At 55.9% G+C, this 25097-nt stretch overlaps 1 protein-coding gene and 2 pseudogenes across 7 annotated transcripts in view; all 3 read left to right on the top strand.

Annotated features, from left to right (window-relative positions):
* PACS2 (phosphofurin acidic cluster sorting protein 2) overlaps window positions 1-25097 on the top strand; it is a 64373-nt gene that overhangs the window by 23900 nt on the left and 15376 nt on the right. For 5 of the 7 annotated variants that reach the window (XR_010839356.1, XR_010839355.1, XM_059058843.2 and 2 more), the window contains exons 2-11: window positions 10950-11037; window positions 14401-14490; window positions 15830-15955; window positions 17104-17266; window positions 17795-17868; window positions 18126-18206; window positions 19384-19443; window positions 22252-22409; window positions 24013-24103; window positions 24445-24519. Coding sequence is in view for 5 of the 7 variants with exons in the window: in XM_059058843.2 (XP_058914826.1) it covers window positions 10950-11037; window positions 14401-14490; window positions 15830-15955; window positions 17104-17266; window positions 17795-17868; window positions 18126-18206; window positions 19384-19443; window positions 22252-22409; window positions 24013-24103; window positions 24445-24519 (1006 nt within the window). In the remaining 2 variants the exon portion in view is untranslated. The remainder of the gene's footprint in view (window positions 1-10949; window positions 11038-14400; window positions 14491-15829; window positions 15956-17103; window positions 17267-17794; window positions 17869-18125; window positions 18207-19383; window positions 19444-22251; window positions 22410-24012; window positions 24104-24444; window positions 24520-25097) is intronic. The other 2 variants (XM_059058844.2, XM_059058842.2) reach the window with 1 other exon arrangement.
* LOC131753497 (ribonuclease P protein subunit p14 pseudogene) lies at window positions 675-1074 on the top strand (annotated as a pseudogene).
* On the top strand, window positions 1193-1937 carry LOC131753495 (hydroxyacyl-thioester dehydratase type 2, mitochondrial-like; annotated as a pseudogene).

Genomic DNA, 25097 nt, shown 5'->3' with positions numbered 1-25097 from the left:
TTACTGGACGTCGCTGCTGTGCACACATCATTCTTAAATGCTAGAAATATTACCTCTAACACCAAGAAGAAAGGTGGCTGCTATTATCCTTGAGGTACTGGGCGATGCAACAAGACGTGAAGATAGGAATGGGTTGAAAGAAACACAACTACCATTTGCAGATGGCATTGTTGTTCAAATGGACAATACAAGAGAGCATACAAGCTGTTAGAACCAGTAACAGTTCTGGAAAGTTGACTGATACAAGATCAGCACACAGAATCAATAGTGTTGAAACACCTGCAGTGTTTCAATATGAAAATAAGAAAAACAGTGTTATTCAGAAATGCAGCTAGGAGCTTATCTAGGAATCAACTGGCCAAAGGGTATTAATGACTGTCGCCAGAGAAACGGCTAAGCACTTACTCGAGGACATAAAATACCTGAGTAAGGAGGTGCTGCGGCTCCGTGACAACCTAAAGATGTCACTTCTCCCTAAATGCAATTCAATTTTGTAAAATTCCATGAAGAGGAGCGGTCAGAGGTACCTCCCGCTGCGGCCGGCCGCGGACGCCAAGGGCTGAAGGCGAGGCTGGGCCGCGAACCTCCCCGGCCCTCTCTACAGCGCAGTCTCAGTCGCGGAGGGCGGCTGAGAGGAGCGAACGGGTCACGTCTGCAGAGTGCATGCGCCCGGCCCCCAGGTGTGATCAGCATTGGAAAAGATGCCAGCCCCAGCTGCCACATATGAAAGAATAGTTTACAAAAATCCCTCAGCACCACTACATGAGAGTCCACCTAGAATTTCAAGATCATGGCATTGGACTGAATGCAGCAGAGTTCAAACAGCTGCTTATTTCAGCCCTGAAGGACCTGTTTGGAGAGGTTGATGCTGCTTTACCCTTGGACATTCTAACCTACGAAGAGAAGACCTTGTCAGCCATCTTGAGAATATGCAGCAGTGGTCTTGGCAAATTGTGGAGCTCTTTGACCCTGTTAGGATCCTATCAGGGCAAGAAATGTGCTTTCAGAGTGACCCAGGTTTCTCCATTTCTCCTTGCATTATCTGGTAACAGTAGAGGACTAGTATTGAATTGAATAGTCTTCAATTTCAGAAGTATTCCCCCCTCTCAGAAGTACCTTTTGGCACCAGCATAATGTTTGAAGACTGAAGCAGCCTAAAAGCTCCTGCTGGTGGAATTTGAGACCTCTGAAGATGCTCCCAGTAATTTCCAGCCATCGCCTTCGGTGGCTTCAGAGGAGTATCTGCCTGAACCAAGCAGTGCTAAACAGGCAGCACTTACAGCATGTGCACATCAGAGTTGGAGACCGGGCTGAACTCAGTAGGGCCTTCACACAGAGGGATGTGGCTATCTTCTCAGAATTAACAGGGGTTGTCAATCCTTTGCATTTGGATGAAGATTTTGCAAAACACACCAGATTTGGAAAGACGACTGTACGTGGAGTTTTTTGGGTTTTTTTTTGTTTGTTTGTTTGTTTGTTTTTGCGGTACGCGGGCCTCTCACTGCTGTGGCCTCTCCCGCTGCGGAGCACAGGCTCTGGACGCACAGGCCCAGCGGCCATGGCTCACGGGCTTAGTCGCTCCGCGGCATGTGGGATCCCCCCGGACCAGGGCACGAACCCGTGCCCCCTGCATCGGCAGGCGGACTCCCAACCACTGCGCCACCAGGGAAGCCCTGTACGTGGAGTTTTGATCAATGGACTTACTTCAGCTCTCCTAGGTACTAAAATGCCAGGGCCAGGCTGTGTATTTCTTTCCCAGGAAATTAACTTTCCAGCCCCTTTATATGTTGGGGAAATTGTTTTAAGCTTCTGCAGAAGTGAAAAAGCTGAAGCGGTTCCTTGCTATGATTGCAGTGTAATGTTTTGTACTAGAAAGTAAAAAGACTGGTATGGAAGGCTGGGTTAAAGTTATGGTCCCAGAGGCTCCCACATCCTGAAATATGTCTTTAAAGATGCAAGTTCAGGCATCAGTGTTACTATTATTGAACAGCCTCTGAGGACAACGGGGATTACTGTTCTTCACCAAGGAGGGGCTGATAGACCCATAGACGCACATGGTGGAGGGGAGCTGGTAGAGGGGTATTCCATTGTCCACTTATGCTTTGGCCTTATGCTTCACACAGGCTTAAGTATATTTATCATCTGTCTAGGTTTTTAAAACTGAAAAAATAGGGGAATTCCCTGATGGTCCAGTGGTTAGGACTCTGGGCTTTCACTGCCATGGGTGTGAGTTCAGTCCCTGGTTGGGGAACTAAGATCCCGCCAGCTGTGTGACACAGCCAGAAAACCCCCAAAGAAACAGTGACTAGAGGAAATCAGAGGTGGGCTTCCTTGGTGGCGCAGTGGTTAAGAATCCGCCTGCCAATGCAGGGTTCACGGGTTTGAGCCCCGGTTCGGGAAGATCCCACATGCCGTGGAGCAAGGAAGTCTGTGCACCACAACTGAGCCTGCGCTGTAGAGCCTGTGAGCCACAACTACTGAGCCCGCGTGCCACGACGACTGAAGCCCACACCTAGAGCCTGTGCTCCGCAACAAGGAATGCCACCGCAGTGAGAAGGCCACGCACCACAACGAAGAGTAGCCCCCGCTCTCCGCAACTAGAGAAAGCCTGCGCGCAACAACGAAGACCCAAGGCAGCCATAAATAAATAAATAAATTAATTAATTTAAAAAAATTCCACGAAGGAATTGAACTTGGCAAGCAAATTATGAAGTTTATGTGAAACAGACAAACAACTTTAAAGAAAAATGTATGCTTGTGTTTAGGGAGTGTTTTACTTAGCAGATGCATGTTTATTTAAATAACCTGTACTGAGGAAAACAACAAGCAAATGTCAGAAGAATGGACAGATTGACCTGTGGGACACAGAGCAGGACACGGAAACACAAATGCAGCACGCTTCAGAAACAGCCTTCTTCATCCCTAAGGAAGGGATGTTCTCTTTCAGAAGTGGTTGGGAGACAGGTGGGCATCCATATAGAAAATAATAAAGTCAGGTCCCTACCTCACACCATACACAGAACAGCTCCACACAGGTTAATGATCTCAGTGAAAAGAGAAAAAAAATTGGGAGGAGGGGTGTGAAATTAACGAATATATTATCCAAAAAGCATAAATCGTAAAAGACATTTAATTAAATAAACATTGTCTAGAAACCCACTCATGTGACAGCCTGCAGCTAGGAGATGATAGATGTGATGTACATAGGCCAATGATTACACCTAGAATAAATGAAGAATCCCTAGACCGTGAGGAAATGCCAGTGCAATAGAAAAATGGGCAAAGGTTGTGGACAGGCAGGCTGTGGAATCGCTCATGGCCAACAAGCACCCGAGAAGTTGCGCAGCCTCCCTGGAGGTCAGGGCGATACCAGATAAAACCACCGCGAGATCCCCCATATCTAGTGATTCTGTTCGTTTGGGGGGTTGAGCGCTACGGGCTTAATTGTGTCCCGCCCCTGCCAAGTTCACGCTGTGACTTCCTGACTCCCCTAGTGCATCGGGATGGGACTGTATTTGGAGACAGGTATTCAAAGAGGCGATCAGCTAAAAATGAGGCCCTAGGGCAGGTCCTTCTCCACTATGACTGGTGTCCTTAAAACGAGGAGATCTAGACACACAGAGAGATGCCGGGGTGGGGCGGGGGGAGTGCACAGAGTGGAGGCCGTGAGGGGCCGCCGTCTGCCAGCCAGGGAGAGAGGCCCAAACAGATCCTTCTCTTACGACCAGAGGACACCAGCCCTGCAGGCACCCCGATCCCAGACCTCCAGCCTCCAGACCATGAGAAACAAGATGTCTGTTGTCTAAGCCGCCCTGTCTGGTATTCGTTATGGCTGCCCCAGGACACCAACACCCCCTGGGCCAGCAGGAGTGCACGTTACCCCCACAGCTTGGGAGGATGGTTCGACAAAACCCCCGGACTGGTTCTGAGTGCGTGGAGCTGACCCAGTAACCGCAGTTGGGCAGAAGGTGCCCGCGCAGCCCAGTGAAGACGGGGCCAGAGCGTGTCGCGTCAGATCACCGGAGCAGCCCGAATGGCCGTCCCGGGGAGATGGAGAAGCCATATGCTCGTACAGAGAGGGAGTACACGGCGGGCATGGGGAGGGCGCGCTAGTGACGTGCCCACGGCTCTCAAAAAGAAACGAGAGGTGGGGAGAGAAGGGCAAGTCGCAATAGCACGCTCAGGGTGGTGTCAGCATGTGACTCGAGAAACGGAGCAACGCACGCTGACGCGAACATGCAAATTTAGTGAAAATGGGACACGCCTGGCGGTCCAGAGCACAGCCGATGTCTCTGTGACAGGGAGTCAGAAAGGCAGAGCCACCTGAATGTGCTGATTCCTGCCTCGTGTACAGCCCAGGCTTAGGGGTCCAGGGCTGGCTGGGCCCTCTGCCGTCCTGAGCGTGTGGCCTCCACTTCTGGGTCCAGGGTGGCTGCCTAGGTCCTGCCACGGCATCTGGGGGGACGGCGGCGAGCAAGGGCTTGCCGTCCAGAACGTGATCACGTGGTCTCTGCTCGGGTTCCGCCGCCCTGGCTGCCCCAGAGAGGACTGAGGTCTCTGGCCAGGAGGCGGGCGCCCAGCTAACATGGGGGAGGCCTGTTATCAAGGGAGGATGGGGGCACCGGAGTTGGGGGACGGCTAGTATGCTGGGAGGAGACCCCTCCTCCAGACGGTGGTTCCTTTGGAGGGAGGGGGTGGTGAGAAGCGCACACAGTGGGTTTCTGTGGTCACGGGTGCCTTATTTCTCTAACAAGATCTGCCGCTAGCATGGAGAACATTTGTTAGCGCTTGGTGGTGGGTATGTGGTTTTGTGGCATCACTCTTCGTAACTTTTCTCTGTTTTAGAAGACAGACCAGAATGCTGCCTCTCTGGGTTAGGTGTGGAGCTTGGCTCTTTCCTCTCTCCTGTTTGGAGCAGACGCAGTCCGAGGAAAGAGAACACTGGCTGTGAGCGAGGCCCCCTCCCGTGGAAAGGCTGGGTTTTCACCTGCTGATGGGGTGGAGTTTTATAGGGCCAGTGTAAGACCCCCTTGCCTTCTTTGTGTGTCACTGCGGAACCTAGCGCCACGCAGGGTGTTTGACAGAACAATGGTCCCAGCTTAGTGATGAATCACTGTTTGTGGGGCCTTCGCAGTGTATTTGTTTATGGTTTCCTCGAGGGCCAAGCATTCTGCAGTAAATCTCATCCTTGGCTGCCCTCAGGCCTATCTCTCAGAACCAACCTTGGATAAAAAACAAATAGCATTTATTCTGTGGATCTGGCTCAGTCTCTGGGTGCCGGTGATCCTTTGGATTCTTCTGGTGGTGTTTGCACAAACAGCATCAGCTTGAACATACCTTAGAACACACACACCCCACAAGACATCCCAAATGACTGTAGGTGTCACAGTCACCTAGGAGATGAGCCTCTGAAGTGAGTCCGTCTGGTCCGGGGTGGAGACGGGCTCCCTTCGGATCCACGGTCCCCTCCTTACGGGCTGGAAGCCACTCCCTTCATGGAGCGGTCTCTTAACTGCCATGTCCTCGTGGGCACCCGGCTCCTCTTCCCGGATGGTCCCCCCTGCGCTGTGGACTCTGAACGCTGGACTCACCCCGTCCCCAGCCAGACACATTGTGAGGGATGTCAGCTTCTAGAAACAGGGCTTGTGAAAGCCCTGAAAGTAAAAGATCGAGACCCTGAGACCCCCCACCCCCAAATAAGGACTGAAAAGTATTTTTTAATGATTAATTGATTCAGAGCAGGATCCAAATAAGGCCCCCGTTTTGCAGTTGGTTGATATATCCTTTAGGTCTTCTAGGTTTTTCTAACTTTTGAAAAGGTACTTTAAAAATGCACATGCAGGTACTTCCCTGGTGGTGCAGTGTTTGAGAGTCCGCCTGCCGATGCAGGGGACACGGGTTCGAGCCCTGGTCCGGGAAGATCCCACGTGCCGCGGAGCAACTCAGCCCGTGCTCCACAACTACTGAGCCTGCGCTCTAGAGCCCGTGAGCCACAACTACTGAAGCCCGCGCGCCTTGAGCCCGTGCTCCGCAACAAAGAGTAGCCCCCGCTCACCGCAACTAGAGAAAGCCCGCGTGCCAGCAACAAAGACCCGATGCGACCAAAAATAAATAGTAAATAAAATAAATTAATTCAAAAAAGAAAAACCGCATATGCAGTAAAATTCAACCCTGCCTGCTTTTTTGTCTGCAGCCCTGAGCACTGTCACCCCTCAGGCAGGGCAGGACGCCCAAGACCGAACCTCGGGGCCCCCGCTCCACTCTCCATCCCGTGCCCTCCACTGCCTCTCCCAGAAGGTACACAGGTGGGCGAAGATGCAGGGTGTGGCCTCCGGACTCTGGCTTCTCTCCTGCAGCGTGTGCGCCCTGCATGGGTGTGCGCGGGGCGGGGCTCGGTCCTCCGATCCGATCCGCCAGCAGCGCTCCCTGGTGTAGATGGCCTGGTGGCTTCGCGGGATGACATCCGGAATCAGCTGATCTGGAATCAGCTGCTGTGATTGTTCGTGTCCGAGTCTTTGGGTGGATTCCCAGGAGTGGGGTTGGGGGTCCTGGGAGCTGATGCTCCCCCGGCGGGGTCACGGCCCTCCTCTCCGCTGGCCCGCCAGCACTGGGCCTTTGGATCTTGTTTCCGCCTTGGTAATAGGTGTGTGGTATCTAACTCTGGCTTTAATTTGCATTTCCCTAATAGCTAATACTGTTGAGCATCTTTTCGTGTGCTTATTTATTACCCATGTGTCTTTTTCGGTGAAGAGTCTTTTGAAATCTTTTGCCCGTTTTTATTGGGTGGTTTATTTTCATATTATTGAGATTTGAGGGTTTTTTATATGCTCTGGATAAAACCCTTTGTTGAATACATGATTTGCAAATATTTTCTCCCACTCTTAGCTTGCCTTCTCATTTTCTTAATAGTGTTTTTCACAGAGTAAAGTTTTAAATTTTTATGACATCCAATTTATCGGACTTTCTTTTTCTGTTCTGTTGATCTATATGCCTTTCCTTTGTCAACAGCACTCTCTTGATGACTGTTGGTTTATAGCAAGTCTTGATGTCAGTGAGAGGTGCCCAGCTTACTTTGTTCTCCTTTTTCAAAGTCATTATTTTTTTCTATCGAAGTATAGTTGATTTACAGTATTATATTAGTTTCAGCATAGTGACTCAAATAGTTTCGCAGATTATACTCCATTTAAAGTGACTGTAAATAGTGGCTATATTCTCTGTGCTGTACAATACATCCTTGTAGCTTATTTATTTTATACATGGTAGTTTGTACCTCATTCCCCTATACCTGTCTCTCCCCTCCCGCCTTCCCTCTCCCCACTGGTAACCACTAGTTCTCTATATTTGAGTCTGTTTCTGTTATATGCATTCATTTATTTTATTTTTTAGATTCCACATATAAGTGATAGAGAATTTTGTCTTTCTCTGCCTGACTTATTTCTAGGTCCACCCATGTTGTAAATGGCAGAATTTCATTCTTTTTTTATGGCCGAGTAATATTCCGTTATATATATATATGTATATATATATATATATATATATGCACATATATATATACATACAACATATACATATGTACATACCATGTCTTCTTTATGTTTTCATCTCTGAACGGACACCTAGATTGCTTCCATGCCTTGGCAATTGTAAACAGTGCTGCTGTAAACATTGGGGTGCACGTATCTTTTCAAATTAGTATTTTTGTCTCTAACCGATAAATGCCCAGGAGTGGAATTGCTGGATTATTTGGTAACTCTATTTTTAGTTTTTTGAGGAACCTCCATACTTTCTTCCTTAGTGGCTTCACCAATTTACATTCCCACCAACAGTGTACGAGGGTTCCCTTTTCTCCACATCCTTTCCGGCACTTGTTATCTGTAGACTTTTTGATGATGACCATTATGACAGGTGTGAGATGATACCTCGTTGTGGTTTAGATTTGCATTTCCTTGATGATTAGTGAGGTTGAACATCTTTTCATGTGTCTTTTGGCCGTCTGTATGTATTCTTTGGAAAAATATCTATTCAGATCTTCTGCTCATTTTTTAATCAGGTTGGTTGTTTGTTCAATATTAAGTGGTATGAGCTGTTTATATATTTTGGATATTAACCCCTTATTGGTCATATCATTTGCAAATAGTTTCTCCCATTCCGTAGATTGTCTTTTGTTTTGTCAGTGGTTTCCTTTGCTGTGCAAAAGCTTTTAAGTTTAATTAGGTTCCATTTGTTTATTTTTGCTTTTTTGCTAAATTATTATGATTATTCTAGTTCCTTCACCTTTCCACATAAATATAAAAGTCAGCTTACTAATAACTACAAAAAAGTCTTGCTGGGATTTCATTGGAATTGCATTAAATCTGTAGATCTAGTTTGGGGAGAATTAATGTCCACGAGCCTGGCACATCTTCTTTGATTCCTTGTGACAGCAGTGGGGAGTTTCTAGCATGCAGATTGTGCATTTATTTTATGAGATTTAGCTATTTCTGTTTTGTAAATGGAAGGTTTTTTAAACAGTGACTTCAGTTGTTCATTACTAGTATATAGAAACGTGCTTGCCTATCATATGTTGAACTGATGTCGTTCAATCTTGCTAAGCTCATTAGTTCTTGGAGCTCGTTTTCACGGTCTCCTACATTCCTTGGGATGTTCTACATAATGATTGTGTTGTCTGCAAATAAGAAGAGCTTTATTCTGTCCTTTCCTATCCTTCTGCCTTTTGTTTCCTTCTCTTGCCCTCTTTCCCTGGGCGGGCCTTCAGTGCCCACTGAATTGCAGTGGTGAAAGGGTGTGGCTTTGCCTTGTTCCTGATCTTAGGGGACAGTATTCTCTCTCGCACCATCCAGCGTGATGTTCGCTGGGGACATTTGGACATGCTCTTTATCAGGTTGAGAGGATTCCCATCTATTCTTCATTCACTGAGAGTTTTAAATCATGAATGGATATTGAACTTGTCAGAAGTTTTTCTGAATTGATTGAGATTTTTATGGTTTTTCGTATTTAGTCTGTTAATTGTATCACATTGATTTCAAATGTTGAACCAACCTTGCATTCCTGGAACAAACCCTCTTTGGTTATGGTATATTATCATTGTTCCTTTTATATATGTCTGGATTCAGTTTGCTAATATTTTGTTGAAGATTTTTACATGTGTGTTCAGAAAGGAATACTGGTCTGTAGTTCCCCTTTTTGTACTGTTTTTGTCTGATGTTGGTGCTGGTGTCAGGGTATTTGCTAACCTCATAAGGTGATTTGAGAAGTATTCTTTCCTCTTCTGTTTTCTGGAAGATATTTTGTAGAATTGGTGTCATTTCTTCTTTTAATATCTGCTTAAACTCACCTGGAGTTTTCTTTTTCAGAAGTGTTTAACTATTAATTCAACTTCTTTAATAGATCAGGCTGTTGTTCGTCCTGGTGAGTTTGGGCAGTTTGTAGCTTTCAGGGATTTGGTACATGTAATCTCAGTTCTCAGATTTGTGTGCATTGAGTTATCTGTAGTATCCCTAATCATGCTGTTCCATGTCTGTGAGCTCTGTAGTGATGTACCTTCTTTGATTCCTGATATGGCTCATTTTTTGCCTTCTCTCTCTCTTTTTTTCCTTTGTGTGGCTGGAGTTTTTGTCAATTGTATTACTCTTCCCAAAGAACCAGAATTTGGTTTTATTTTTTCTATTTGTTTCTTTATCTTCAGTTTCATTATTCTGCTTTTATCCTCATTTCCTGCCTTCTCACTTTGGGTTTAATTTGTTCTTTTCCTGGTGTCTTAAGGTAAAGTTTAGATTGTAGAGTTGAGAATGTCTTTCTTTTCTAATATAAGCATTTAATGCTGTGAATTCTCCTCTCAGTACTGCTTTAGCTGCATTCCACAATTCTTGACATGTTGTTTTTCACTTTCATTCCACACAAAATACGTCTGATGTCCTTCTGGGCTTCCTCTTTGTCTTGTTGGTGATTTAGCAGTGTGTGGTTGAATTTCTCAAGTAGCTGGTGTTTTCCAGCTCTCCTTCTATTGCTGATTTCTAGCTAACTCCATTTTCGTCAGAGGACATACTTTATGTGATTCTGGTTCTTTTAGTTTGTGCGTGTGAAGCATTGTTTCATGGCCCAGGATGTGGTTTGTCCTGGTGAACGTTAACTGCTTTCATCCGTCTCCTTCTCTAGCTTTTTCCCTGGCTCTGCAGAATCAGAGCAGCCCCCATGGTAGAGGGACTGAGCTCTGAGAGTGGCCCCGCCATGAGAGGGGTCCTGCTGGGCTCCCCTGCTTCACTGCTGTGTGTCAGGGACTATCAGGGGTGCAGTGTGTCTGCCTCCAACCTGCAGCCGTCAAATAAGGGGCATCCCCTGCCTGGGAAGCCCTGGTGTCTGTCTCCTGGCCCCTCTGGGCTCAGTGGAGGGCAGATGACGGTCTCCAGGGAGACAGGCTGAGGTGAAGCCCAGCTGGGGTGGGTGGGGCCCGTGGGATGGGTGGGGCCATGTGGGTGGGCAGGACCCTGGAGAGGAGGGGGGTGGGGCCTCAAGTGGACCCTGAGGGCAGGGTCCCTGGGAGGCCTGTGCTCTGGCAGCTGGGAGTGGGATTCCCAAGCCCTGGTACCCTGGTCCCTGGGGGCTTCCAGGGTTTGTGGTCTCAGGTTTCCTGTCTGCCCGCCCGTGGACCCACCCAAGCCACCTTCACCAGAGGGAGACCCTCTGCGGAGGGGCGCTTGGTCCAACAGTCTGGGGGTGCTGATGGGTGCCCCCGATGTGCAGGGACCCCGAAGATGGCTCCCAGCCTGGCCGGGCCTGGTCAAGGGCTCCTGGGATACGTGAGGGCCAGTCTCCATGAGTGACCAAGGTGCTGGGGTCAGAGAGCCCGTGGTCCAGCTGAGGCTGGGGCTGCTGTGGTTTGGGGCCTTCCTGGAGCGTGAGAAGGCGGCGGACTTCATGGTCACTGCTGAGCCCGTCTGTGCCCTTTGCAGGTTGTGCAGCCTGACCTTGAAGAAGCTGGTGGTCTTCAAGGAGCTGGAGAAGGAGCTCATCTCGGTGGTGATTGCTGTCAAGATGCAGGTGAGGGTCTGCCTGCGTCACTGACCTGGGGCCATGACGATGCCTGTGCCGCCCAGGAGATGAGGGGGCACAGCCGCACCAGCAGCTACACCCTCGCCTGTGCGGGAGGCCCCACCCTCCCGGGCACAGCGAAGGGCAGGCCACCAGGGTCCCGGGATGAGGGGGAAAGCAAAGTGTGCTGAGCTCGCCTGCAGACGGGCCCCATGCAGAAGCTGGGACAGACCCCCCCTGCTCCCTGCTCGCCCCCCCGCACCGCGTGCCCCTCGCCCGCCAGCCCTCCTCCCGGGCCCAGCCTGGCTGTGCTCACCTCTCTCTCCCAGGCCATGGTACTCCACGTCCCTTGGGCCTCACAGGTCCTCCTTTCTGCCTTTGATCAAGCGTCGGTGTTTCAGGGGGACCCAGCTGCCCCAGCACTCAGCGCCCCCTTCCCCAGCAGCCCTGGAGGATGACCCCGTTAGCCGTGCGAGCCAGAGGGGGGACGTGGGTCTCGGGCCTGGGCTATACCTCGTGCAGCCCTTTGCAGCCGTCCCCCGCGGCTGTGGCCGTGTGTCGAGCCCACCTCGGCAGGGCCCTCCCTCCCCCAGCACTGCTCACACGTGGCTTTGTGTGGCAGCTCCTGGAAGTGAGGATGTCCTGGGTTCGGCCCCTTGGCCGGGGCCCAGTGGCTACGGAGGCCTGTCCTGTTAGGACCCCCAGACCGTCGGCTCCACACGGGTCGGAGGCCCTGCTTCTCCCTCAGCCCCAGGCTGCTGGAGCCCAAGCTTGCGGCTGGCGTGGGTGCTCTGGACCTGGCCCGTGGCTCCTGATGAGGTTCACCAGGGCTTCCTGGCTGGACCTCCGGGAGCAGCTCGTGGGCCTCGGGGCCGGCCTTTCCTCCAAACTGGGAGCTCAGGTTGGAGCCCAGCAGGTGTGAGGCCTGCCCTTGCCGGTCATTTGCCGTCACCGGAAAAGCAGTATGTTGTTGAACAAAGACCCGAAGGAGCGCTTTTCCCCACCGACGGTGCTGCTGTTCTCAGCGTGAAGCAGGCCGTGCCCAGCTGCACGCCTGGGGCGTGGGAAGGTGCCCACACGAGAACCAGCCCCGCCGGCCGCCGTGCTCTGGGCCTCCTGGCTCGGGAGGGGTCGATTGCGCTCTGGGTCCCCAGAACAAGCTGGCTTACCCATCCCTGGCCTCTGAAACCGGCACTGTTGACCTCTGACACGACCGGCCCCCCTGCACCCTGGCCCCGTTCCTCTAGCTGCCCGTCTCTGTGGTCCTGCCCTGGACCCCGTCATTATCGAGAACTCAGCCTCTGGTCGGGGTCCCAGGCCCCTTGGAGCCTCCCCCGCTCCTCCAGCTCACCCAAGGGCCCCCATCGCCTGGCCCCACCCGCCCCCAGTTGGCAGACACTCAGCTCCTTGCCTGCTTCTCCTGGGGCCTCCTCTCTTGCCTGGGTCACCTGCCTTTCACCCCTGCTTCTCAGCTGCCCCTGCCCCCAGGCCCCTGTGTCCTGACTCCCAGAGGAAGCAGACGAGCCGGCCTCCCCCGCTGACCCGAGTCTCCGTCCGTGTGTTCACCGCTGCCCCCTCGCCCGTCTGTGCGTGGGTCCTCCTTGCCCGGGCACGGGCCCAGCAGTTCGGGTCCTGACCTGGATGGGATCAGATGAGCAGGAGACGGGGGGGCGGGGGAACGGCTGTGAGGGACAGAGGGGAACGGGCTGGGGGGTGGGGAGAGCACCAGACCGCACACGGGGGGCCTGCCCCCCGGGAGAGCTAGGGGTGGGGGCGGACCGTCAGGAGGGCCCCCTCGGCGCACTCCGTGCTGGCAGTAGCTGCAGGCAGCACGGCCTCGGCACCAACGCTGCGTGCGTGCAGAGGACAGTGTTTCCAGCAAGGCTTCTTCTCAGCCTCTCGGCTACCCCACACTGGTGCCCGCACCCCTCCCCGTCACTCCCGTCAGCTCACGTCTCTGCGGCTCACCTCTTTGTCCTGGACCCACACCCCACTCCCACTCCCGCCCATTCCTCTGTACCCCTCATCTTGCTGAGATGCCTTGGGAGCTCCTGAGGCCACCCCTGGCCTCGTCAGCCGTGTGGTAACCTCTGCTCTCCGGCCTGACGCTGTGGGTCTGGCTCCTCGTGGTGGCCCCGGGACGTGGGCTCACGGGCTTTGTCCTGCTGTGTCTGGCTTCCTGCACTTAGTGTAACATCTACAAGGCTCGTCCGTGTCGGGAGACCTAGTTTTAAAACAATACCATCATGAACATCTTTAATCCATTTGGAACTTATTTTGGTACGAGGTTTGAGGTTGGGACCTGTAGGGGTCTTTTTTGTTTGTTTTTTAATTATTTTAAAAAATTTATTTATTTATTTTTGGCTGTGTTGGGTCTGTGTCGCTGTGCGCAGGCTTTCTCTAGCTGCGGCGAGCGGGGGCTACTCTTTGTTGCGGTGCGCAGGCTTCTCATCGTGGTGGCTTCTCTTGTTGTGGAGCACGGGCTCTAGGCGTGTGGGCTTCAGTAGTTGTGGCGCGTGGGCCCAGTAGTTGTGGCTCGCGGGCTCTAGAGCACAGGCTCAGTAGTTGTGGCGCACGGGCTTCAGTAGTTGTGGCGCGTGGGCTCCGTAGTTGTGGCTCGGGGGCTCTAGAGCACAGGCTCAGTAGTTGTGGTGCACGGGCTTAGTTGCTCTGTGGCTTGTGGGATCTTCCCGGGCCAGGGCTCGAACCCGTGTCCCCTGCATTGGCAGGCGGATTCTTAATCACTGCACCACCAGGAAGTTCCCGGGACCTGTGTGTTTTTATACAGATGATTCACCACCCATGTATCACAGCCATTTAGTGATTAGCTTTTCTTGCCGACCTGAAGGCTCCTATTGCACACTAAGTTTGTTTTTACATGTGTCTGTGTGTTTTCTGAATCTAGCTCTAGGCTTGTACTGCTCTCTCTGTCCTTGTGACGGTGCCGCTGGGCTTTAGTAACTGACCTTTGCACCCGTTCTGCTCTCAGTGGGGAGGGGGGCAGTCACCCCTCACCGTCCTGCTTTCCCAGGAGCGTGTGGCTTCTTGCACACCTGCTTGTCCACCTGCATCTTTTGCTGCATCTCCATCCTGCAGCTGCATGAAATCTGGCAGTGACTGTTCTCAATCTCCTCTCTCACAGCTTAGCACAGACTTCTAGAGGAGGACTTGGGGGTCAGAGGATATGGGCTCTTTTAAGGCTCCGGATATATCTCCCCGCGGGGCCTTTGGGAATCACATGCGCTCAGGCCTCACCCCCACCATCTGCGGGTCTTTGCCTGACAGTCTGAAGAGAACTGACAAGCCGACATCTTGGCTGTTTCATTTTAAGATGCCTTCTTCTGAACTAGGAGGTGTCTTGTTCTGTCCCAGGGCTCCAAGCGGATCCTGCGGTCCCACGAGATCGTGCTGCCCCCAAGTGGACAAGTGGAAACTGACCTGGCGCTGACGTTCTCCCTGCAGGTGGGCCTCCAGGGGGACCCCCCACCCTCACCCTTCCCGCAGCCCCTGTGGCCACGGAGGTCCCCTCTCCCACAGGGCTCACTCTCCAAGGTTAGAAATGTGCTTGCTTATTAGGTCGAGTCTCACGTCGCATTCCCACGATGAAGAGAACGTAGTGAGGCCAAAACTCAGATGATGGGTTTAGGTTGCCTCATTCCTGTGTTTAGAAAAGATGGGGGAGCGGGGGCTGCGGGAAGCCACTCAAAAAAACAACATCGTTTAAAAAAAGAAGAAGAAAGATGGGGAGGAACCTATGGAAACTCGGTGTCGCAAGTTCAGACCCCTCGGGAGTAGTATTTTGGGGTGTGCTGGCGGTGAACGGGGGCTGTTTAGACCGGGACCCTCCCACCTGTGAAACAGAGGCCCCCCCGGGTGGGGGGTGTGAGTAGATCAGCCCCCCCGCCCCCCGGGCTCCTCATCCCTCCACCTCTCTTTGCATAATTAAGATCTGCATTATTTAAATTCAGTGGGTGTAGTTCCGGCTGAATACACTTGCTGTCTTTAGTATCAGTGCTCTTCCGATACATCACACTCCTCCGTTCTCCCTGGGAGTGTAGAAGGCAGGGCCACGCTTTAGCGAGTCTGTGAGAACCCTGCCAGTCCGCCTCTGCCCTCCCCCAAGACCACCTCACCGGGCTGTGCCTGGCTCCGCCGGAGCCCAGACCCACAGCAGCTTTGGGTGTTTTTTATTATTTTTATTTTTTGGCCACGCCCCGAGGCATGTGGGATCTTAGTTCCCTGGCCAAAGCCACACCCCCTGCAGTGGAAGGCCGGGGTTGAACCACGGGACCACCAGAGAACTCCCCGGCAGTCCGGTTTACTGAGTATAATTTCCAAAATGTACAGTTCACTGTTCTTAAGTTTACGGCTTTGTGGTGCACAGGTATGTAACCACCACCGCAGTCAAGGTGGGGGGCAGTCCCAGCGTGCCCCGGCTTTTAAAGGAGGTTTTTATCTGTGAACCTTGAGGAAACACGCACGTCTGCTGTGTGCGCACGAGCTCTGCAGTGCGTAAAAGCCCTGCGGTCCCACCAGCAGGCGCAGGCGGCCTGGGCCTGGAGTGCTGGGTGGGCATGGCCTGCCGGACCGCCAGGCAGAAGCACCACTGAGCAGTTACCGCGTGTCCACAGGTGCGCGGGCCCCTCCCGAGGGCATGGCCGTGTGGCACACGTCTGCCACCAGGGGCTGTTCCTGGTGACCAGCAGGAGGGAACCCTGGGGCTTGGGTGCGTGACACCTCGCGGGTGTCGATGGGCGTGGCTGCCTTCATCGCTGTGACCGCCCCCCCCCTCCTCCCGCAGTACCCCCACTTCTTGAAAAGAGAAGGCAACAAGCTTCAGATCATGTTGCAGCGAAGAAAGCGGTACAAGAACCGGACGATCCTGGGCTACAAAACGCTGGCGGCCGGCTCCATCAACATGGCCGAGGTTAGCCAGGCCTCCCTCCTGTGCCCCCCGGGGGGCATCCCTCCTGGACGTCCTGCTCGGCGGGACACGGGCTCCCTGGGGTGGGTGGACACGTGCTGGTGTGGGTCAGAGGGGCTGCCAGCTCACCTTTTTTAACTTGACTTTTTCACTGATGGTGATAGGCGATGTTACTTTTCTCAAAATCCTTATTTTCGGGCTTCCCTGGTGGCGCAGTAGTTGAGAGTCCACCTGCCGATGCGGGGAACGCGGGTTCGTGCCCCGGTCCGGGAAGATCCCACGTGCCGCGGAGCGGCTGGGCCCGTGAGCCGTGGCCGCTGAGCCTGCACGTCTGGAGCCCGTGCTCCGCAACGGGAGAGGCCGCAATGGCGAGAGGCCCGCGTACCACCAAAAAAAAAAAAAAAAATCCTTATTTTCTTACTTGACTAAGGAGTTGGCCCCCCCAGCTAAGCCCCCCCAAATCAAAAAAGAATCTGGTCCATAAAACCCCAGCATCTAGATGTGATCAAGTGACCCAAAAGGCAGCTTCTGAAAGGCAGAGGCACACATTCGCTGGGTTGTCATGACAAGACCCCATCAAGGTGAACGGCTTGGGCGTCTGGGACCAGCTTGGGGCGCAGGCCGGCACCGGGCAGGGGTGCGGGAGGGCTCTACCACTCTCCCCAGTTTATTTGATTCTCTCATGATCAGAACAGCCACAGGGCCTCGTCATCCTGGTGGGCCAAACCTGGTGCATGTCAGCTCTGCGGCACCAGAGCCCTGGCTTGCACTGGGGGCCCGGTCCTCCTTGGTCCCCCAGGGACACGGGTTCCTGGGGTTGAGTCCCGAGGGTCGGTGGCTGTGTCGGGACTGGCCCCGGTGTGGCTTCACACGCTGCTCGCTGCCGCCGACCCTCCTCCCTGATGGCCTCCAGTCCTTAGGGGCTGGGCCTGGCTGACCTCCCAGCCTGGCCACCCTGCTCCCGTGTCTCCTCTCTCGGCCCGTCCGCTGGCCCCCGTCCTCGTGTCCTCCTGCACCGCCCCTGCCACCGTGCTTGCCCTGCCGGGTGTAGCCCCTGTCGTCACCGCCAGAGGAAAGCCCATCCGACCCCCAGCACGGGCCCCCTGCAGGGTGAGGCTGGTGAGGCCTCTAGAACCGCGCCCCGCCCACAGGTGATGCAGCACCCCTCCGAGGGCGGCCAGGTGCTGAGCCTTTGCAGCAACATCAAGGAGGCCGCGGTCAAGGTGGCTGAGATCTGGGTCTTCTCCCTGTCCAGCCAGCCTATCGACCACGAGGACAGCACCATGCAGGCCGGCCCCAAGGCCAAGTCCACCGGTGAGTGCGGCTGCAGGCCACGTTTCTGTCACGGATGCCGCCTCCTGGCCACTGGCCCGTGGGCTTGAGAGGTTGGGGAGGGGATGTGAGGGTCTGCGGCTACTCTCGGGGCTGCGGGCGTGTCAGCCCTGCCTTCACACTGGGACATGGTCAGGAAGCAGGTCACGGGGTCGACCGTGGTGCCTTCCCGGCTCTGGCACGGTCGTGGTGTGGGCTGCCGCCTCGGTCGCGGTTGGCGTCACTGTCTCCCCTGAGGCGAGGGTGGGCCAGCGGGGACCTAGTTGGGCAGGAGGTCCAGTCTGGACCCCGTGTCAGGCAGCAGGGCCGGGGGCCACGGTGGGGGGTGGAGGCACGCGGCAGCTACAAAGCGCAGCCCCTGCCCCCCGACTGTCCACCTGCCGCGTGCGGGGCTGTGTCCCCGGGGCCCCTGCACGCCGGGGGCGGGGGGCTGTCGCTCGGGCGCCCCCTTGTTGCTGGGACGCGGGCCGGGATGTCGAGGCGCCCCCACTCCGTCTGCCCGCTCCGCAGATAACTACTCTGAGGAGGAGTACGAGAGCTTCTCCTCCGAGCAGGAGGCCAGCGACGACGCCGCGCAGGGCCAGGTACCGCGGGCCCCCAGAGCCGCTCCGCCAGGGCGGCAGGGGCACGGGGGCTGGGAGCCTGGCCACCGTCCCCGTCCCGGGGCTGGGGGGTGTCAGCAGACGCCCGGGGACGCCCGGGAGACCAGGCCTCTCCGCAGGCCGCCCAGGGAGGCCGCCCGTCCACGTGGGTCGGCCGCGGGCCAGGCGCACAGCGGGCAGGGGCAGGGGCCCGCGTGTGCTGAGGCTGGCCTGGCCCCAGGTGCCACGTGTCTCCGCAGGATTTGGACGAGGACGACTTCGACGTGGGGAAGCCCAAGAAGCAACGGCGATCGATAGTAAGAACGACGTCCATGACCAGGGTCGGTGGAAACTGGTTTTACTAACACTGGGGGGAAGGGCCGGGGTGGGGGCCGGGGTGGGGGCCGGGTGGAGCCCTCGGGAGGGGCGGGTCAGGGTGGGAGGCGGCCTGCCCCGGGATTGCCCTGGGATCGCGTGGGCACATGTGCTGTCCCCTGAGCCCAGCCCTGTGGCTTCTTCAGAGGCCCAGTCTCTCCCCCAAATACAGCATGGGAGACCCCATGCCACGGCCTTGCCCTGGGAGGGGGGCTGTGGCCTACAGCCCAGAGGACAGCGGTCAAGGCCACTCTCCGAGCGGAGCTGAGGGCCGGCCCCCTGCCGCTTGGCCCAGACACGCCCGGTGTGAGGCCAGCCCCCGCCCCCATCTCTGCTCTGTGCCCAGGGGCTTGGAAGGGCTGCCAGGCTCCTCCTTTAGGAGGAAAGTCCAGGCCGGGGCTGGGGCCCATCATGAAACGTCCACCCCCTGGTGCAGAGCTCCTGGGCGAGCTCCCGGTGTGCCGAGCCACTCTGCCCTGCGGCCCCAGGCCAGGCCAGCTCTAAGGGAGACCCGGGGAGCCCCGGTGCCGATGGCCCAGCCCCAGACCACTGCCCTCCGGCCATGCTGGGAGACCGTGGGCTGGTCCCCATACGCCGGGTGAAGCGCGTGTGCTGGGCCGTGGTGTGGAGGCCCGCACGCTGCTGTGCCAATACCTGTTGGAGCCTCAGGTCCAGGACCCGATGCCCAACTTCTGTGGAGGGGGCGTGGGCCTCCTTTGGGGTGACCTCGGTCAGAGGCCAGTGGCCCGGGCAGCACCAGGAGCCGATGGGCTGAGGCTCCACTGCGCCCTGACGGCGCCCTAGGTCCCGAGGAGGGAGGGCGGGGGCCTCACTGGCATGGAGGCTTCTGGAACAACCGTAGATACATGCTCCCTGCGGCTCCCCTTCACCGGCTCTGAGGCTGGCAGCTCCTCTCTGGGTCCATTTCTAAGTCTGACCACAGCTGTGGTTTCAGATGCCTGTGAAAACAGTTACTGTTGCTAAAGTGCCAGCAGCCGTGTTCAAGTTCATAGGTGTTGCCGCATGTTTGAGCCGTGTCCCCCGCCTGCCGAGGCCGCCCTCACAGTGCAGCCCGGGGCCGGCCCCCCTGTGTCCCCCGGGAAGCAGCTCCAAGGGTTTCATGCCGTCCTGCTTGTCTTGCAGCAACAAAACTTCAAGCAGAAAGTCGTGGCCCTGCTGCGGAGATTTAAAGTTTCTGATGAGGTGAGTGAGCAGCCCCTCCCCACGCCCCGGTGGCAGGAGGGCTCTGGAGGCCCCAGTTCCGGCCGGTCCCGCGCTGCTTCGCGCTGTCCCCGCCGCCCTCTGGGCGTCACTGTCTTCTCCAGGAGCGAGGGTGATGGTGGCGCCTGCCCCCGGGGACGCTTGAGGGGCAGGCAAGAGGCCCCAGGCATGCTGTGTTTCTTGACAGCTCGCTGAACAGACCTGGAGGAGAGCGGGACATTGTCTTCGCGGGGTGTGACCACGGGTTTTCGTGTTTTGTGTTTTTTTATAAATCAACTTTATTTTTTAGGGCAGTTTTAGGTTCACAGCAAAACTGAGTACAGAGTTTCCATGTGCCCTGTCACCCCACACACTGCCTCCCCATGATCAACATACTATGTGTTTTAAAATTTATTCTTTTAGCTTTTTTCTAGTCTCCAAACGATGACTTTGTGTAACTGTGATAACCAGAAAAAAAAAAAAATCTTTTTAAAAAAATTTTTTTATAATGTGATCAGAGGAAAATTAGTCCCCAGGTTCTGGACCCACCCAGGAGGGGTGGCATTTAAGTATCAAAGCCCCAAGACATCGTCATCACGTGTCACGATGGCCCGTAAAGCAAGCTGTGTGCTTCCCGGAAGCCGCGGCTGTGTGTCCACACGCGGTGGTGGGGCATCCTCTTGCAGCAGCTCTTAGCGGGTGCAGCTGCTCGAAATGAGCCCGGCTCAGCCACGGTCCTTCCCACACTGACCCAGAGCGTCAACATGATTCCTATCAAATCACCAGCTGCCTTTTTGCAGAAACCAACCAGCTAGTCCTGAAACTTAAGTGGAAATGCAAGGGACCCAGAATCAACAAAACAATGGTGAAAAAGCACAAAGTTGGAGGACTCACCTGTCCATTTTCAAAACTTACCGAAAGCTACCGTCATCAGATTGTGATGGGTCAGTGAAGTAAGGTTAAGGGTCCAGAAATAAATCCTTCCATTTATGATCAGTTGATTTTCGACAAGATGTGAAGACCATTCAGTGGAGAGGAAAATAGCCTTTTCAGCAAATAGTGCTGGAACGATTGGATATCTGCATACAAAGGAATGAAGTTGGACCCCTACCTCACGCCACAGCGTACAAAAATTAACTCAAGATGGGTCAAAGATCTAAATGTACGAGCTAAAACTATAGACCTCTTAGAAGAAAACATAGGAGTATTTGTGATCTTGGGTCAGGCAATGGTTTTTTAGATAATGACACCAAGAGCATGAGCAAACGAAGAAAAAATAGGTAAGTTGGACTACACCAAAATTTAAACGTGCTCTGCTTACAACAATACCATCAAGAAAATGAAACAACAGCCCACAGAATGGGAAAAAAATTTTTGCACATCATATATCTGGGGCTTCCCTGGTGGCGCAGTGGTTAAGAATCCGCCTGCCAGTGCAGGGGACACGGGTTCGAGCCCTGGTCCGGGAAGATCCCACATGCTGCAGAGCAACTAAGCCTGTGCACCACAACTACTGAGCCTGCGTTCTAGAGCCCTCGAGCCACAACTACTGAAGCCCACGTGCCACAACTACTGAAGCCTGCACGCCTAGAGCCCATGCTCCACAGCAAGAGAAGCCACTGCAATGAGAAGCCCGCACACCACAACAAAGAGCAGCCCCCGCTCGCCACAACTAGAGAAAGCCAGCGCGCAGCAACGAAGACCCAACGCAGCCAAAAATAGATAAATAAAATAAAATTTAAAAAAATTCATATATCTGATGAGACTTGTATCCAGAACACATAAAAAACACTTACAACTCAAAAACAGAACAATGCAATTAAAAAATTATTGTTCACTTTAAAAATTGGGCAAAGGATCCGACTAGATCGTCCTCCAAAGAAGAAATACAGCCAGCCAATCAGCCCGTGAAGAGATGCTTGGCATCTCTAGTCTTTGGGGAACACGGATCAGAACCACAGACTCCTCTCAATACCCACTAGGGTGGCCGTCACCAGGAACACGGAAGATAAGTGCCGACAACGGTGTGTAACGGTGGGAACCCTCACACGTGCCGGAGGGAACGGAAGCGGTGCAGCCACTTTGGAGAACAGGCCAGCGGTGCCTCGGAAGCTTGCCAGGCACCCGGCAGCCCCACTGCTGAGTGTTTCCCTACGAGGGACGGAAACACGTCCACACAAAGACTGATAAACAGTCACAGGAGCTTCACCTGTAGTGCAGACGCTGGGAGCATCGCCCTGTCCTCCACCGGCCGTTGGTCAGACATACTGTGACCCCCCCAACCCCGTGGGTGGCCCACTACCAAGAAGGAGCAGGCTGTGGGCAAACGCGCGCGCGCACACACACACACACACACACACACACGCACGCACACACACACACGCACACACACACACGCACACACACACACACGCACACACACGCACACACACACACACACACACACATATCATGCTGAGTGAGGGGAGGCTGCACGCGGAGCAGTTCCACTCACGTGCCATCCTGGGAAAGGCCCAGTGCACAGGGGCCGGGTTGGGGGACTGGGGGGCCATTGGGGGCAGGGGGTGCCTGGGGAGGGAAACCTTTTACGTCCTGATCGTGGCGGTGCCACGCCACAGCACACGCTGTCATAGCACCGCTTGGTGCTCTAAAGGGTGCGTTGGGGTGTTAGAGCTTCCGAGGCTGGGGAGAAGAGCCCCCTGCCCAGCGCCCAGGGGACCGGCTGGTGGCACGGGCTGGAGGAAGTGTGCTGGGAGGCCGTGCGCCCGCCTCCCGTCTGTCCCTCAGACTCACGCCTCTGACCGCACGTAGGTCCTGGACTCGGAGCAGGACCCTGCAGAGCGTGTCCCCGAGGTGGAGGAGGACCTGGACCTTTTGTACGACACGCTGGACATGGAGAACCCCAGTGACAGCGGCCCCGACATGGAGGACGACGACAGCGTCCTCAGCACCCCCAAACCAAAGCTCAGGTGGGCACAGCCGCTGGCCGGTGTCTGCTACCACGCTGGGACTCAGCGGACACGGCCATCTGCCTTCAAAGCCGGAGGTTGGCAGAGGCCAGCCCAGGAGGAAGTCCATCGGGGGGTCGTCGGGGCCAGAGGGAAAGGTGGTTTGTGAGAAAGCAGGCCCTCGGGGGTGCAGGCTCTGGGGAGGGGAGGGCAGGAGCCGCAGACCCCAACGGTGCCCCAGATCTGCGGTGCTTCCAGAGGTGAGAAGTGGTGAAGTGACAGGTTCCAGTCTGCATCTGGAAAAGGTCTCTCTGGGATCTGCTGGGAGCAGCTCGGGTCATCCCTGCAGCGGGCCGTGGTGTTGGGGCAGGAGGGGGGCGGGCCAGGAAGTTGCGTGGAAGGCGGGGGCCCTGGGCATGGGACAGGTGGGATGTGAGCTGGGGAGGGGGTGCTGGCTGGGCGTCACAGGAGGGGACCGGCGAGCGCGGGCCCACAGGGCTCTCCGTCTGATGCGGAGATGAGAGGTGTGCTGGGGCCGCCCCCCAGGGTCACGGGTGCGGCGTGGCTGTCGCTGGAAGGGAGCCTGGGGGACAGGTGATGCGGGCGCTGACGCCCGGCCCGGTGGCGAGAGCGCTCGAGTCTGAGTCCGCATCAGGAGCCGGTGGGGGTGGAGGGGGTCCAAGTCAGAGGCGGGAAGGTCTGTGGACCGGTTGTTTTTTAAACTTAAAACAGGCATAAGTCAGACACAGGGAAGCACACACGAGAAAGGGGTGGCCACGTTGTCACCTGCCCTCTGGCTCCCGCTACAGCCTCGCAGATCCACCTCCCAGTGCAGGGTCCCCAGCTGCTGACCAGCGACCTTTGACTCAGCCGCCCACTTATCCTCCTCTGGGAGGTTGGAGACTGTGGGCTCAAGTCAGGCTGTCGGCCACTGGCCTCCCGGGGGCTCAGCCAGGCGGCTGCAGGACGGGGCTCCTGCCTCCCTTCTACCTGCTGCCCCTTCCACCTTTAAGGCCAGCATGATGGTCGTGTCCCTCAGTATTTGCCCCCCAACCCCTCTCTGCCTTCAGTTGGAGAAGATCTCGGCTTTTATCAGCCGCCGTGGATCACCTCGGCTGCCCGGCTGACCCGGGCCGTCCCTGCCTGTAGCTCCCTCCATAATGTTAGCTGTGCCTGTAGGGCGGGCCCTGGCCAGCCCGCGCCCCAGTCCTGGGGCTGAGGCCTGGCATCTCAGGCCTGACCTCCTACCACGCACTGCACCGCGGTGCCGCCCCACGTGGCTTCGTCACCAGACACCGCGAGAGTCCCGCCCCTCGTTTTAGCTTGACCTTCAGCTCCTGCGAGCTGGCTGTGGGTTCCCCACCAGACAGGCCTCCAGCCTGGGTGTCGGGTGCAGCTGCCAACGTGTGCCGCCGGCCACCCCGCCAGGGCCAAGGCCGAGAGCGGATGGGGTTTCGGGGCACAGGTCTGCTCAGCTGCTCTCAGGCCCTCGGTGTCCTCGCCTGTGCCGTGGTCCTCGAGGGTGGAGGCCCTGCTCCGCGTCTGACCCCGCCAGGCGCAGTGGCTGCGCCTTCAGCTTGGGGGGGTATTGTAGAATAACGCGCTCTCTGTCCACGCCACCCAGGCCGTACTTCGAAGGCCTGTCCCACTCCAGCTCACAGACAGAGATTGGGAGCATCCACAGTGCCCGGAGCCAGAAAGAGCCTCCGAGTCCGGTGAGCCGCCCAGAACCAGGCAGCGCCGTGCTCCCACTGGGGTCCTCGGGTGGGGGTGGTGCGCGTCCTGCTCCTTCCCGTCTGTCTGAGTCACTCGAGGCATCTTGCACGTGGGTGCTGGACCAACCCAAGGCCAAGCGTGCTCCTGGTTTTTGGTGTGGCCCGAGTCCCCCTGCCAGGTTCCAGGTGACTGTCGTGGGGTGACCCTGAACCCACAGTCCTGGAAATCCTGGCCAGTCTCCCCAGGCTGCCTCCAAGCCCAGAACCCCCTGCCCAGAGGTGAGCCAGCCTCGGCGCCATGGTCGGACACAGCCTGATTCCCTCCCGTCTCGTCCACACAGGCCGACGTGCCCGAGAAGACGCGGGCCCTCGGAGGGAAGCAGCCGAGTGACAGCATCTCCGATTCCGTGGCCCATGTAAGCAGGCGGGCCCACGTTCACGGGGCATAGAGCATAGAGCCCGCTTCCGTGCTGCCTTTAGGGGTCTGATCCCTGACCGGCGGGTCCTCCTGCTTCCGCCACCCAGAACCTGTGCACAGAACCACGAGGGCGCCCCTGAACTCACCCCCATCCCAGGGAGGGGGCGCGGTTTCACCCCATGCCAAGGGAATGGTCAGGGCCCCCTGGATTCACCCCGACCCCAGGGGGACGGTCAGGGCCCCCCTAGATTCACCCCCACCCCAAGGGGGTGGCCAGGGTCCCCCGCATCACCGCACCCCAGGGGGATGGTCAAGGCCCGCCTTGGATTCATCCCAGCTCTGGGAGGCAGCAGGCGTCCCCACACTTCCCTGTCAGGCGCGGCCCATGAACACCACGGCTGGTTCCTGCGACCCTCGTGAGCGTTCTTGGGGAAGGTCCAGAGGAGGTTTGGGGAGGGTTGGTGCTGGTCTCCCGGTGGCAGCCAGGACTGGGAGCCCTGTGGTTGGAGGGTGAAGTCAGCTTGCTTCCCAGGGCAGCACGTGGCCGTGTCCACATGCAGGGAGCCACCAGACCAA

Source organism: Kogia breviceps, chromosome 3 (assembly GCF_026419965.1).
Source record: "Kogia breviceps isolate mKogBre1 chromosome 3, mKogBre1 haplotype 1, whole genome shotgun sequence".
NCBI classification, from domain to species: domain Eukaryota; kingdom Metazoa; phylum Chordata; class Mammalia; order Artiodactyla; family Physeteridae; genus Kogia; species Kogia breviceps.
This window is presented reverse-complemented; position numbering and strand designations above follow the sequence as displayed.